Source organism: Camelus bactrianus, chromosome 3, assembly GCF_048773025.1.
Source record: "Camelus bactrianus isolate YW-2024 breed Bactrian camel chromosome 3, ASM4877302v1, whole genome shotgun sequence".
Classification (NCBI taxonomy): Eukaryota; Metazoa; Chordata; class Mammalia; order Artiodactyla; family Camelidae; genus Camelus; species Camelus bactrianus.
The window spans coordinates 15,543,953-15,560,060 of record NC_133541.1 but is presented as its reverse complement, the minus strand read 5'-3'; the positions used below and the strand labels follow the sequence as shown (position 1 = coordinate 15,560,060).

The window sequence follows — 16,108 nt, the reverse complement described above, 5'->3', positions numbered from 1 at the left end:
CAATACCTTTGTTCATTCATTTTGCAATAGTAAAGTTTAGCTTAATCCACCATAAAATCATCATTAGTCAACAAGTCTGTTCTGCCTCGTGATCTTTATGCTGCCTCTTGAGGGACCAGGTTTTATTTGATGCAAGGAGATTTGCCAGACTAACTCCTAGGCTTAATTCCAATTGTCAAGTGCATTTGTAAATCTTACAGATTTTATTTAGAAGGGGAAAGAGATCGCTTTTAACTTTGTGTGTATTTGTATCTCTGGTTGCAGGGCTGTACATCACACTTAATGTGACCTTCAGATTGAAAATCCTTCTAATTTTGTTGATAATTTGCTACCAAGAACGTCTGCTTACTCATATTTGCATCTAGATTTTCTTCTTTAGATACGTTTTTCCCACTTCTGTAGACATTCCCATCCTTTAAAAATGAGTGGGTCCAGCTAGCACATTCTTTTTAAAATAATGAATAAACTCCACCAAAAAAATGAGTTTTTAAGGTTATATTAAATGAAAGATTCGATGGACTTTTCACTTTCACCCCATTGCAGCATTTTGAAGATTTTGTTTTTCCCTTGGTTTTATTACTTTTTATGTTTTCTTTGTAATTTTATTTATAAAAATGAAGTTCGTATTATTTGTAAGTTTTATTATTTTTAGCAAAATACTTAATAGCCATTGTCAGAAAATACACTTTTTCATTGTGGCTCTTTGGGTTTGGTGAATGAATATCTAACTTTAAATTTACTTTGCATTGATTTTAAAATAAGGAATATTTTCAAGTTTGCCAATGTAGCTCTTAAAAAGATGTCTTTGGGGGTCTTTTTCAGATTTCACAGTCCACTGGTAGGCAAATGCAATTATTTAATTTGATACATATTGAGAAACCATGAGGGATTTTGTGTTTATTTTGTATTTCTTCAGCATTTTCAGATCCCTAGTCAAAATAAACATAAAATCTTTTCTCATTTTCCCATCATTTATTTTTGTCCTTCAAATGAGAACTCACAGCTGGTGGTGTAATGTGCTTAATTTTCTCTATGGATTATAAGCATTTAAAATTCTGTTTTTATCCACAGGGCTTCAAGAGATCATTTAGTGTTTTCCCCCATTCCTAAATAAGATAGCACACACATAGTCTGTCCTGAGAATATAGTTGCAAATGACGCCTCAGACATCCTCTAGTGGGTGTGGGATCAGCCGTGCCCGGAGTCACTACTGTCGGTCATGAGGCTGTGACACTTTGTTTTTGTTCCGCTGTAGATCTCCTTTCTCTAGGTTCTCACTTACTAGCGTTTATCCAGTCATCCTTGGTAGGATCACAATGTTCTTTCTGGAAAGGCAGGGACTCAAAGCTTGACTACTGAGAAGGCAAACTGTCTGTACGCCATCATGACCCCAAAATGGGAAAGTGTAACTTGCAAGTGTAGTGGTTTCTTTTAATGAGATTTTTGCTCTACATCAAAAAAAAAAAAAACCAAACAAACATGCTTTTGTTTTCTCCTTAGTGATTTCAACCTCTGTTGATTGTTATTTTTTATATATATATATAAAATATATATATTTTTTACATATATATAATATATAATATATATTTTTTCAAATGGATTTGTCAGCCCACACTGGAGCACCTTCTTAGACTCCTACTTACAGTGACAGCAAAAGAAATAAACAAAAAAACCCAGCTGATACATATTTTAAGCAATAAAAATATTGCTCATTTTACCATTCCATACCACTTTGTTTTGCTTTTCTACTGTGAAAATGTAGGTTATACCCTTCTGTCTGAATTTCTTCCTTGCTCAGAATCACATAATGCTGAAGGACCCATCTACTCTACCCTCTGCCTTAAGGCAGGGGAAACTTTAAAAACAGGATTTTAAGTAATTTGAAAAACAGGATTATGTGTTCACTTTTTAAAGCTCTCTAAGGATGTGTCTTTACAGTTTCCTTCAATGTTTATAAATATCGTGACTCCAAACATAATTCATTGTACTTTGACTCATCCATCGCCTACTAAAAATATAGGATTTGTTAAAGGTACGTGATAAATAATGGGTAGAGGGTTTCCCTTGAAGTTCATAGTCCTTTTTTTTTTTTTTTGGTAAGCTGCTGCTCTTATCTTCCACAGTTTCTGCAATTATTATATTGTTGTGATATACTTATGAAGTGTCTTGAATTTGGGGTTGGGTTTCTATTTTTAAAAGCTTCTTTTTTCTTCTTTATCACCCTATTCACCTAAATTAACCCTCATGCAAATTTATGTTTGTTGTTCATGAGCAGAGTCGCTGATATTCTTCAAGATTCATATTTTTGTTTTATGTGTATTTATGTTCTTTTTTAAAGTCATTAATATACAGGGTCTTGTATACATAGATGGACATAATTGATCGAAAAGAAGGACTGAGAGGTTTTCAAATGTGTTTTTAATATGTTGATGATAGATGGGAGCTTCTTTTTGGGAAGAGATGTTTTCCTGCTGGCAGTGGGAAATAGGGCTTAAAAGAAAATGGAAAAATAAACCTAGAATAGTTACTCTATGGCATTGGATAAAATATTGATATTAATAAATTGATTCCTAATCTCCTTTGAGAACATAGTCAAAGTTATCTTGTATTCCTTGGTGGGGTCATTTAAGATGGTTATAACTATTTACCAGCATTATTTGTAAATCTGAAAGCAGAAACTTTAGACAATGGTTGTGTTTCTCTGAGATTTAAAAATAATCAAGGGGAATTGTGGCAAATGGTCGAAGGGGTGACTTTCCATGGTGTAAATAGGAACATAATGACATATTGGACCATGCCTTTGTGGTTTGGCAGAGACACAAGTGAGGCCAGGAGGATGTTCACAAACAAAGGAACAGGCAGAATCAGCCTGAAAATTGAGATTATGGCAACCCTGGGATTAAAAGAAGGGGAAGTCAAGAAACAGGAGAAAAAGAATAAACCTTCGGTAGAGATGAGAAGGAGATCAAGAGAGATTCATCCATTTTGGTTTTAATTTCTTAATACATGTCAACATAGCAAGGGAACTGTAACAGAAGACAAGTTCCTGCTGAGTGTATTTCAAATCATTATTTATCAAGTACCTATTATGTGAAAGGATCTTTGCAGGAAAACAAAAGAACATTGTTTCCTGCAGGAGCTCTGATAATAGTTAAATTATGAATGGAACTTATTGCTGCTGGAAGACCAGAAAAAATGAAAACAATGTGAAGCCAGGCATATTTATCTGTCTGGTGGAAGTTAATTTCTATTTTCTAGCTTTTTTCTCCAGACAAACTTTTTTTTTTTAAGTTTAGTCCAATTAGAGATCCACATCTGAAGACCTCAAACGTTTCTGCTGTTGTGAAGGATTTGGAAATAAGACTTTAATAGTCTGCTGGGCTAGGCTTGAGATAAAGTTTATCTTTGTGCCTACATTATCAAATAAGGAATCCGTTGAAATAGCAGGCGGTGTATGGCATCCAATAATCTAAGAATTTTGAAGAACATATGATTTTAATACTTTCCAAGATGTAATTTTGAACTTTAATATAGGATTTGTTTTTGGCCCAGGGAGTATATCTTAAAAGCATGTCTTATTTTAACATGAACTGCACCACAGTTTATGAAAGTAGCACAGAGATTAGAACCTCTTAAGATCTTTTAAAATATTGAACAAAGAAATAATAGAGCACATACTACTAGTTCAAGAAAATTATATCTGAGTTTTAGAAGCACTTTGTTTCTTGCATTATACTGTTGTATTCTGTAGGCTTCTGTCCCTGTAGAAATATAGAAATTAGAAGTGTACCTATCCATCCAAACTTAAATTTTAATATAAATATTTTTTGTGCATAATTCCCCCCCAAATTGCCAGTGATGAAACCCCTGGACTTCTTACAGCTACAGACATAAGTTTTTGTTATTATTATGGTTTTTCAAAGCACTCCAAATTTTAATTCTTTCACAGTCATCATGATGATATTTTTAAATATCTCCATGAATCAGCACTTACATATCTGCATGACAGCCTCTCTGCTTCCTCCTATATGTGCCCAGATCCTTTTCTGAACAAGAAATGGGATATATAACCAAATAAATAATGCACTGTCCTCTGTTTTGAAAGATTAAAACCCATTCAAGGCTATTTCCACATCACATTGAAGATACAGTTGCTGGGAATGTTAGGAGTTATACTGATTATACTCAGAAAGATGTTAATTACTAAGTGAGGTTCCAAAATTTTCTGTACAATTTCTAAGACACTTTGGGTACCTAAATTCATATAAAGCATGTAGAATTCTCTCACTCTTTGTTTCAAAGACCCTTCATATGACATACTTTTCTAACTCTTCTATCATCACAGTCAAGTTTTTCTAAACTGGGTTGAAGTATCACTTTTAAGGTACCCAAACTTATGCCCGGTATTCTAGTGAAGTCTTATTATTTGAAAATAATAGATGGTCCTGAAGAGAACTCCCGTATGATACTTTTCAAAGTTTATTCTATCCTACATCTTTATTTCGTGTCTTCTTGTTAGTTTAAGATCTTTGTGCTGTCTGTTCAGAATCTCCTTGAGTCCTAATCCAGTACATTAGCTTGGCTTCCAAGTGTTCTGTAACCTGTCTTCATTCGAACACTTAAGAGTTAGAATTAAGAACCACATTATCAGAGATTGTCCTTTATTTGACATTGATACTGAGCAGTTCTCATCCACAGACTTTACATCCTGCTATGGTTCCCTGTATTCAGCTCATATTAGTTTTTTATTCACTTTAAAGTTATGCAAGACTTTCTATAATACTTGGTTTATTTTTTAAACATCATATTTCAAGTTCAGGGATTTGTTGTTGCTCTTGTCACCTAATATTGCAGTTTCAGCAAGATGGAGTTTATTCTCATATATATGTATATTTATATGTATGTATATATATTTTTTCTTACCCGTTTCATTTTTGTTCAAAGGTTTCTTGTTCAGTTTCAGTGAGTCTGCTGCCAAGTGCATCTTCTGCAGTTGCAGTGCGGTGCACAGTATCCCCTGTCAAGAGCTCTTCATTCTCCTGTGCTAAGCCTTTCTAAGTAGGAAGCTCTTCGCTTCCTGAATGCTCTTTTCTTTTCAAAAGTTAAACCTTCAGCTGGAAAAACAAAAGAGCATTTGCACGTCCCCATGTCTAAGAGCTTTCTGTCTGAGAACTTAAAGTGTGCTAGAAACATAGTCTGGCCCTCTTCTCATTTCTGATCATACTTCTGATTGCATTTCCAGTCATTATCTTTGAAAAGAGCATGCTTCCTGATGTAAAAAAGGAATGTGAAGTGGACACTAGGCTAGAGCCATAGAGGGGGCCCTTCTACACTGCATGTTATCATGTCATTCCGCACGTTACGATGTTTCCTGAGACAGGGACCAGTGTCTTACGTCTCTTCCTCGGAGGAGCAGCAGTGAGATCCTCAGACACTTGTGCCTGTGAATACTTGTTCAACCCTTTTCCTTAGGTGAAGGGATTGTGCATATAGGCAAGCTTATCTTCATCATGGTGCAACATCCTACAACTGATAGATGTGTTTGCTTAAAGGTCAAGTGTTCTGGGAGACTACCTGTGACCATTGTCCTCCTAAAACCACAGGGGAGTCTCCTCTTTTCCTCTTACTACTCTGAAACCTTTCAGAGTAGGCAATTGATATACTTTTTAAAAAAGTTATCTTCTACCAGGTAAGGAAATATTTTTAGTAAATTATTAGGTAATTTGCTTATGCTCTGTAACAAACCTTCAGCAACTCATATATGTGTGTGTGTGTGTATGTATATATGTGTATATACAGGTTTTATTTACATATATAACATACATCATTCTTGTGTTTGATATCTGTATTATGTTGAATATTTGAGAACGTGGTTGTCTTTCTGTTCTAATTTGGTGCTGTACAACCAAGAAAATGTAGCTGTGGGGTATTGTATCATGACTGTCATCAACATGCTCTTAAGAAACAGAACTCCAGTTTTCAGAATAAAAGCTATTGATATGAGAAAAAGAATCCCAAAAAGTAATTGTCTAATGATTTACTAACTTTTTAGTGAAAAGTAATTAAATCACAGCTGTGGTAGCAGGTTGGAGTCTCTGGGAAGCAGGCTCCAAACTGGAGTTTAGAAGGCAAGGTGTTTACTGGAGGGTGCCCTTGGGATAGACATCTGTGGACCACAATGGAAGAAAGAGAAAGAATGAGAAACTGAGCTGTGATCCCGGCTGACCTAGTAGGAAAGCTCTGGAAGTAAACTTGCCCTTCAGTAGTGCCTGCATTCAGCAGAAATACCTCAACCTTTATATCCTTGCAGCAATGAGTCATTGGTTATGTGCTGCTCCAGAAGGGTATGACCTTGGGCCAGGTCGCAATCTACAGTGAGGGCAACAGGTCACTCCATGAAGAGGTGCTGAGCAGCACATCCAAGTGTGCGCCAAAGGGGTCTTTTAGCCGGCAGATGGGGAATGAGGAATACCGATGCTCAGATAAACATGCACTGTGTGCTCCTGAGGCCACCAAGACCAGTGAAGTGAACTGGAGAAGAGGCAGTATGATGACACTGTGCTTTTGAGCAGGGTTCTAGATGTACTGGGGTTGCAGCTTGATTACTCAGTAGCCCTGTGACTTGGGGCATTTTACCCTCTGGGACGCGGGTCATTTATTTTTAAATTATGATTTCTAGTAAAAATGATTTCCCCTAAAATGGAAGGAATTTAACATCCTCTCCCTCAGAGGGTTGTGCGCATTGATCAAAATATGTCATGCAGTCATTTACTATAGTACATAGCTGTTAAAAAGCACATAAAAATGGAATTAACTATTATATTCCTCATTAAGTTTCCCACGGTGTGCCCTCTATAACAGGAGTGTTTCAAATGAGTCTAAATCACTTTATCAATTTCTCTGGTGTCTCCATAAATATATTATCTATATCAGTGGCTCTTAAGCACTTTTGTACGCTAATGTCTCCAGAATAGTTTGCTGAAAATATAGATGTCTGTTTCTATTGTTTATATTCAGAGTCACCAGGTTTGGGTAGATGTCTCACCCCAAAGTTTGGCATCCACATGTCCTTTGATATCCTTTGACTATTATGTCCACGCCCCAAATGCTTACTGCTTCCTTCCTCCTCTGTCATCCACTCTTGCCCCTTCCCTTTGGTCCAGACTCTGTTAATTTTCCACATAGGTTTCTCAATTTGAGAACCGGTGTTCATTACTCATTAATAATCTCCCTTTCACATTCCCGTGTCCATTTCATAAATGGAGAAAACAAATCTCACATGCCCATTGTATCCATTAAAGGAAATGTGAATCTTGAATGGCGGCTTTACTAAGTACATTTTGTTCTGCTTATGTCTGTCATAGATAACACAGCCAGCATTCTGACAAGGCGGAGGAGATTTAGTCGAACTATTCAGGATGTGTATTATCTCCCCATTATGATCTCTGATGGTGGAATCCCCTCTCTCAGCAGCAGCAGCACCCTCACCATCAGGGTTTGTGCATGCGAGAGAGATGGGCGCGTGCGGACCTGCCATGCAGAAGCCTTCCTGTCCTCGGCTGGCTTGAGTACAGGAGCCTTAATCGCTATCCTTCTGTGTGTTGTCATTCTCCTGGGTAAGTCATTCTGAATCCTATTGTGACTGTACCCTACGGTGGTGCGTTAGAAAAGAGAGAAAGACGACAGAGACGGAGAGTTATTTTGACAAAACTTTAGAATGAGAATGCATTATGTGATGACAATGCCTACACTGATTTTCTTTTCATTAACTTTCTCACTACCTTAGATAATCTAGAAATAGTTTGGTTCAAATGTGATGAAAGACTTGAAATACCAGAAGAAGGCATGGAATAAGAGAAATCTTTTGAAAAGGATTTATTTTAGAAAGAATTGATATTAAATATTCTAAATCTCATAATGAATGGGCTTTTGCAATTTATTTCAAAGAACCTAAGTGGCATTATTATACAACGAAGCTGAACAACAAATAAGAAGAATGAATTTCTTGTAGAAACTTCTGTGAATCTAAAATATTAGTTGATCATCAATCTTCACTGAATTTTAAAGGAATAAACCTAAATAACCTTGGTCTCAGAGATACAAAATTTTATTAAATTAAGAATTATACAATTTTTAGTTTATTTTTGCATTACTTTCATTTTAATAGAACTAAGATATTTTCTTTAATTGTATGTTATCTTTTGAATAGTTGAAATCTCATCACAACTGCATTTAAAGCTAATATTACCCTAAGCTCTTTAGAATTGCTTTGTAAAACAAGACAGCAAATCCAGATTTTTATAAGAAAGAGACATATAAAGAATCTTTTGCTTTATAATTTAAAATGGGTGCATATGTATTTTTCAAGTGTGTCCTCTTTACTGTTCTCTTAGCAGCCTTATCTTTTGCTCTTTTCTTGCTACTGTACAAACATAAAAACAAACAAACAAATATACTATGTACTTTTGTGAGACAGAGATATTCTTGCAAGAAACATCCTTTGTTTCATTCCTGGCTTAGGAAACAAATCAGTTGTATAGTGGAGTGGAGATCAAGGCGGAATGAGACTGAGAAGTAGAAAGGGTATTTAGGCAGGGGTGTGGCAGATCAGGGCTTCCTTGGGCATGTCAGAATGGTGGGCTTTGTTCTAGGAATGTAAGGAGAAGTTTAAAGCAAGAGTGTCCTACCATCCAATTTTCATGTTAAAAAAAGATGACTGTGAACGAAGTAGAGAACAGATCTCATGATGGCAAGAGAGCATCTAGGCAAACCGATTAGGGATATGAATTTGCTCACTCAGACATAACATAATTTGGACCAGCATCCTTAGAGTGCAGTTGAAGAAAGGGAGATAATGTCAAGATATTTTAGGTGAAATCAAAAGTGATCTTGTATAATATGATGCAAATCACAGGATGCAAATACTTACCAAAATCTTCACTGAATGTTTACTGGAATTACCTGAGATTCCATTTGAAAACTGCAGTGTTAATTATTTCATGTCATTGAACAAATATTTAATGTTTATGACATGGTATCTTTTCTTGAAACAGGTTTCCAAAGGCTAAAAATAAAATAGCCAAAAATTTAAAAAAAGAAAAAAGTGATCTTGGATAAACTGGATATAAGACTGAGTATCAAAGTGGACTGCTCATCTCTTGCGGAGTGCAGGCCCTGACCTTCCTTGGGCTGGGTGACACAAGAAGTGCATTTTACTGAAGTCACCACAGCAAGAGAATAAAAAGATAGATTAGAACTGAGCTGTGAGGAGCTCCAGTGTGATCACTTAGTCAAGAAGGATGAGAGAGCAGGCAGTGAAGGAGAAATCACAGAAGGAGGAAAATTAGTAAAGTGTACTGTCCTAAAAGTCAAAGGAAATAACTGTATCAAAGAGGACAGAGTAGTCAACTATATTAAAAGCTGCTCCAAAGTTAAGTAAATTGAGTAGCAAAAAGTATCAGTTGCACTCAGCAATGTGGAGCTCAGAGGTTTGAGGCACCGTAACAAGAACTACTGGACGACAGTATTGCCTTTTGTAGTAGATCATGGAAGAGAAGGCAGCCAGGAAAATTAGGCTTTATTGATTCTGTTTATTTATATATTGATTATTTATATATCCAATATTATTTCAGAATTACAAGTGACATTCTGAGTCTGTGGGCTAGATACTTTCTGAATGACAATATAAAACCTTACAATGTAATGAAAAATATAAATTATATACAGAGAGATTGCTGTTCTCTTTAGACGTTAACAAATTACTTTTTTCTTTGAAAATTAAAACCAAATATTGCAATCACGGCTACAGAAAAAATAAAAAGATTGTGGTTTCCAGGGGTTTGGGGAGAGGGAGGGAGGGAGGAATGAATAGACGGAGCACAAGGGGTTTTTAGGGTAATGAAATTATTCTGTATGATACTATAGTGGTGGCTACATGTCATTATGCATTTGTCAAAACCCACAGAATGTACAACATCAAGAATGAACCCTAAAGTAAACTGTGGACTTTGGATGATAATAATGTGCCCATGATGATTCATCGACTGTACCAAATACGCCACACTGATGAGGGATGCTGAGGGTAGGGGAGTGTATATGTGTGGGTAGGGAGGGCTATGTGCGAACTCTCTGTATTTTCTTCTGTGAACCTGAAACTGCTCTAAAAAAATAAAGACTATTAATGAAAAACAAACAAACAAAGAAAAACCTCAAATCACAAACCAAAAGCAAAACAAAACCCCAGAAGATTAACTACAGAAGATTAACCCCAGAGCAACTACAAACATTGAACCCTCTAGGATTCCTATTTAGGAATCATTTGAGCTGCAAAGAATACAACACTGTGACTTTTTGTCAGTCAACTATAGGTCAATTAGGAAAAAACAAAACAAAACAAAACAAAAAACCTCTGACATGAATCTAAGTTCTTCCAGAAACCGTTTTCTGAAAGATATTTTTATTAGTGGAGGCATGTTACCTTTGGCTTTTATTTTTATTTATTGTCAAAAAATTATTTTTGTCTACTGAGATAAAAACCTTTAAAAATTGAAAAATGTCAGTATAATGTACATTTAGGTGTATTATGCAACATGACATTTTATTATTTCATAAAACAATATTTCCCTTTAATAGATGTTATGAAAATGTTGTTTTCCCCTTTGGGGTAAATAAGAGAACATTTCTAAATTTTATGCTATCCCTCAGGGCTAATGAAGCAAAGACGCCATTCAACATGTTTGGTTCTTCAGTTTTTATTGAAACTCAAATGTGTCTTTACAGTTTTATCCAAAAGTTGAGAATTTCCTAAGCTTGGGTTTAAACGATCGTTATTTATAATGTAATTTATATATTTCATTTCATTGTAAGTGTTTGTATTCTCATTCAGAAAGTATCTAACCCACAGACTCTGGATGTCATTTGTAATTTTGAAATAATATTGGTTAATATGTGAGCTCATAGTTTTCAAGAAAAATATCACTAACACTGGAGGTAGCAACACTTTATTTAAGAACTTGTAACTCTCAAATAGCATTTCACCTTAACAGCTAAATAAATCATGACATTAATATTTTAATAGTGAACAATGTTTTAATTAGAAGCCGTTTGTTTGTGAAAATGAATGTGACTGTAGAAACTCAGCCCTAGTTTTGCCACTAATTAACTGTGTGATCTCAGGGACCCGTCCAGTCTCTTGCTTCTATTTCTAAATCTGTGAAAATAAAGTTTCAACTAGAATGACCTTAGAGTCATCTGTAAAGATTTCATGGTGCTTATGTATGTTTTATGATAGATTAAATGTGGTTCGATATTTTACAATTTGGTCAGATGCCATGTATGTATATATCAATTACTGGAAAATGGTGCTTGAAAACCAAAGGGTCTAACTTTAAGTGCTAAGTGTGCACGTTGTGAGCTGAGTTTTGTTTTGCCAGGACTACCTTTTTAGATCCATTGCATGAAATGGATAGGAGATAGGAGAGAATTTAGAGGGAGCCTTCATGATGCAGAGCTTGGCGCTAGAGGAAGGGGTGTTGGAATCCTCTTTCCCTCCCAGGGATCCAACACTTCTTTCCCAACCAACCCACCCATTCATTGTCAGAGGGACCAGAACGGTTGGCAGAGCAAATCTAAATCACGTTTGGTGCAAAAAGATCATTGAATCAGGATCTGAATCAGACCCTCGTGGTCCGTACATCACACGCAAGCCACTGATACGGTTGCGTCCACCACAGCGCTTGCTTCTACTCTTGGATGTAAATTTCCTCGTGAATGTGGATCAAGGTGGATAGGAGAGAGGAGACTGAGGGACAAGGACAGAAAGTGGGGTTGGTGAGAAGCTAATTAGCAACCTGTTTGCCATCAGAGCTATTTTAAATGAACTTGTGGGCTCCCCTTGGTTTGAGACAAATAAGCTTCAATGAGAAGTATCATTACCAATGATGACTACAGGAGCTAATAAAAATAATCTCCCTGACTGGGGCCACCTTATTCTACCCAATTTAGTACTAACATACGATGGTATAAAAAAGAATCAAGTGATGTTTCAGGGTAAAAAAAAATCTGCTATGAAAAATATTTGGGGGCAGTGTATTCAGAGTCAGTACAGAATGTTTTCAAATGCAAGCTGTATGTCAGTTTAACTTATAAAAACTCAAAGCCCCTTAGGACTCCAAGCACTAGAATGATAGCATAAATAAGGAAACACAATATATGAGAAAACAAATAGAAAAATGTTTCCACAAGTTTGAATTCCTTTATGAATGACATAAAAAATTCTTTTTAATTTTCTAGTATACAAAGAAATGCATGGGTTTAAAATCCTGGCCAAACTCAAAGGGAAGACAAAGAAATATACTAACCGAGACTAAAATATTCCTAGACTGAAGACATCTCAAAGATACTATTGTTCATTCGTTTCATTCCAGATTACATTACCAAACTTCAAAAATACCAGAAATTATTTATAATATAATTTTGAACAAAGGACAAGCTCTATCTGTCTTTTGTTTTTCTTTCACACCATGGCTCTATCATGTTATATTTTCTCAGATGAACCACTGAAGGAAGTGCTACCCTGTTATACTTGCAGGGTTTGATAGACTGTGCGGGACTCATTTGAATATATTTATTTGCCTGCCAGTTTTTAAATAAGGATTTAACTCTCAAAGTTATATATATAATCATTATCTTCACTCATTCTCTTTTCAATAAATTTGGCTTTGGGATGTTTGGGAAAACATTTAGTTTGGCTTCCAAACTTCAAAAAAACTGTTTTCAGGAAAAATTAGGTGTTTGGGATTATTACTAGCCATACACTGATTAAAAAATATATTTAAAATTATTTTCCTAGTGAGGCTGTTACTATTCCTGAAGGTTCATTTAACTCAGTGGCACTCAGTCACTCTCACGGAGGTTATTCTTTTGTTCATCCACACACAAGAATTGTTTACGGAGTATCTGCTGTGTGCCATCTGTTTCAGAAACCTCTACCGAACAAACATGAGTGCAGAGCAATTCGTTAGGCGCACACCTTCTCATCCCTGCTTCCACGTTTCTCTGAGTTGATTTGAATCTGCCTCTTACTAGACAGACCATATGTCCACATTCATCCCGATGTCCTGATGTAATTATAAAGGAACTCTCCTTCCACCCTTAAAAAGTGTCCGATTGTATGACTAATTATATGTTGATCTTTCTATTAAATAGGTATGTAACAAATCTAGGAATCCTTTGTCACTGGCAAGTAACTCTCTCTGTCTAGACAAGAGAGAGATGTTAGACTCTAAATTCAAACTCAACTAGTATCTTGAATTTTGAATCAAAGCATACATATCAGGAATATTTTCTTAAATTGGGGGGAATATGCAAATAGAAGTTATTATAATAATAAACCCTGCATTATCCACTATGTTTCATTAGGGAAATATAACACTAATATTGGTGAAGGATGCAAATTACCTCCGTACTTTGACAGTAGTATTGATCACATTCTCCATTATATATGGACATAAATTACCTTGACATCAACCACCAACCATTTAAACATAAAGGAAAATAATGAATTATTGACAAAAGTAGGAAATTTTGCTATAATAAATTAGGCAGTCTGTAGAAATAGATGCTTTAACCCAGAACAGCCTCCTCACTTAGTCATAAAGATGAGCATATATATATTTCGGATGATAAATAAAAACCTCTGGATAGAATGAAGTATATTACTTGAGGATACTGCTTGGGTCACTGACTTAGAAAGCTGTAGGCTGGATTTACACTAAAATAAACAGTGAGGTATTAAATGCATATTGACTGCATTCAGCAAAGTTTATTTTTAACCCCCAATTAGAAAATGTCTTTGAAATGTAAGCTATGTGAATGGAAGCTATTGTATTCTGTAGTGGAACATTTTGGGGGTGGGGCAGGTAACTAGGTTTATTTACTTACTTATTAATTTATTTATTTTTGGAGGACCTGGGGATTGAACCCAGGACCTTGTACATGCTAAGCATGTGCTCTACCACTTGAGCTATATCACCCACCTTCCCCTTAACAGAGCATTTCTAAAGCAGAGCCACACGTGGCATCAGCATTACATTTTCTGCTTTCTATAATCACTCCCTTCCAAACAGTGACCCAGCATTTCACCGTGTCTGCCATATTCTCCCCTATTGCATTTCCCATTACCTAGTCAGTATCCTTTTATTCCATACTTTTCCAGATGATTCCTTGACCCACCCTAAAGATGTTTTGTCTTTTTTTTTCCCCCCTTCATTCCCACAGGCTCCCACTTGCCTCTTCTCTGCAAAATTAGATTCCACCCTGGACATGTGACCCCCCTCTTCCCACACAGAGTGGACTTCCCGTTCATAACTATCATCCTCACTTCTGGCTTGAATATCTATTACTCATCCTCTCCGTATTGTCAAGTCTTAGAAGCACATACACACGATGACATCTAGTTCCAATACAGGCAAAGCTTATCTGTATTGTTTAGGGATGTACATAACAAGGGGTTAAACTATAAAGAGGAGCAAAGAAATAATAGCAAAGCAAGAACAGAAGTAACTTTTTAGAGGTGAGGGGTAAAAGGGTGGTTGCGAGGCTGTCGGGTATGTTTTTTATCAGAGGATAGCTAACCTGGTGTTCATTTGCTTCATGACCATTTGTTAAAGCTTGCATATAATCAGGATTGCCAAATAAAATACAGTGCACAGACATACATACATAGATAAACACACAGAATACAGGATAGAAATGTGAATTACAGATAAAAAAATATACCTGTGTTCATGTGTGTGTGTGTATATATGTATACACCTACAGATATATTGCATGGGACATACTTATGCTATACATATGTGTGTGAATATAAAATGCCATAATGTACTTAAGATATATATGCTGTAATATATTATAGCACAAATGTGTCCCATGCATAACATTGGGATGTGTATGTGTGTATATATGTGTGTGTCTGTGTGTGTGTATATAAATATATATATGTGTGTATATATATAAATATATAAACTATTTATAAAATATTTGCATATTGCATGGAACATACTTCATTGTATATATATGTACACATATATATAGTGTGTAAACACATATATACATATATTACACATGTATTTTTGTTCTGCTTCATCTCATACATATGTATAATACATATACATATATTTTTGTTGTTCACCTCAAATTTATATTTAATTGAGTGTCCTGCATTATTTGCTAAATCTAACAACTCTACATTACGCTTGAATATACTTCTCTGATTATTATATTGTAAGGAATGTTTAAAATACTAAGTAATATTATAAAGCCTAGAATATCGGCCAACAAGAAGAAAACATTCTGTAGAGGTGAAGTAAATGATACTGGGCCTAATGACACAAAGTAGAAATGAGGTAATTCTTTTTCTTTGGTAACGATTTAATACTATCAAATAGAATAATTTGAAACTACTGAAAAACAGCCAAAGCAAAATAGCCAAGACCATTTTCTAACAATTTATCCAATGGTTACAGCATTATTGGTAATAAGAATTAATTCCCTGTATTTGGTGAATTAGCCTAAGCCACAGGCCCAACAGGTCACTCAGTTCCTTGTTCTGTATTTTTATATAAATAGCAAAGTTGAGTATAGTAATGGGAACATCATCACCTTTGATGTGAGAAGTCATAAACTGAAACCCAAGCTTTTCCACCTGCCATTTCTGTGATCTTACGATTACTTGGTATTTTTGTTGTTGTTGTTGTTGTTTTACATTTTATCATGCAATTTATCCTGTCAGTTTCCTCATTTTAAAAATAAGGAAATCCCCAGCTTCGCTGTGAGGAACTCTACTTCAATTAAAAAAAAAAAAAAAACAAGCAGAAAAAAAGTGTATAAAAATGAAAACATAAGAAAATAAAAAAGGAAAAGAAAGTTTATGCAAAGAGCATTATGTAAATGGAAAAATTCCTATGAAACAAACTGTGTGCAAGTACAATAACATCTTTTGCAGCTTGACAGATAAATGCAGTTAATAATGCATGATACTACTATTCTAAAGGCCAAAGGACGTAAAATATTACTAATTTGATTTCCTCTAAACATCAAAAGGAAAGGA

At 35.4% G+C, this 16,108-nt stretch overlaps 1 protein-coding gene across 7 annotated transcripts in view; it reads left to right on the top strand.

Moving 5' to 3' along the window:
* CDH18 (cadherin 18) overlaps window positions 1-16,108 on the top strand; it is an 884,058-nt gene that overhangs the window by 865,310 nt on the left and 2,640 nt on the right. For 5 of the 7 annotated variants that reach the window (XM_074356520.1, XM_074356521.1, XM_074356531.1 and 2 more), the window contains one exon: window positions 7,365-7,616. In XM_074356520.1, the coding sequence (XP_074212621.1) occupies window positions 7,365-7,616 (252 nt within the window). The remainder of the gene's footprint in view (window positions 1-7,364; window positions 7,617-16,108) is intronic. The other 2 variants (XM_074356559.1, XM_074356549.1) reach the window with 2 other exon arrangements.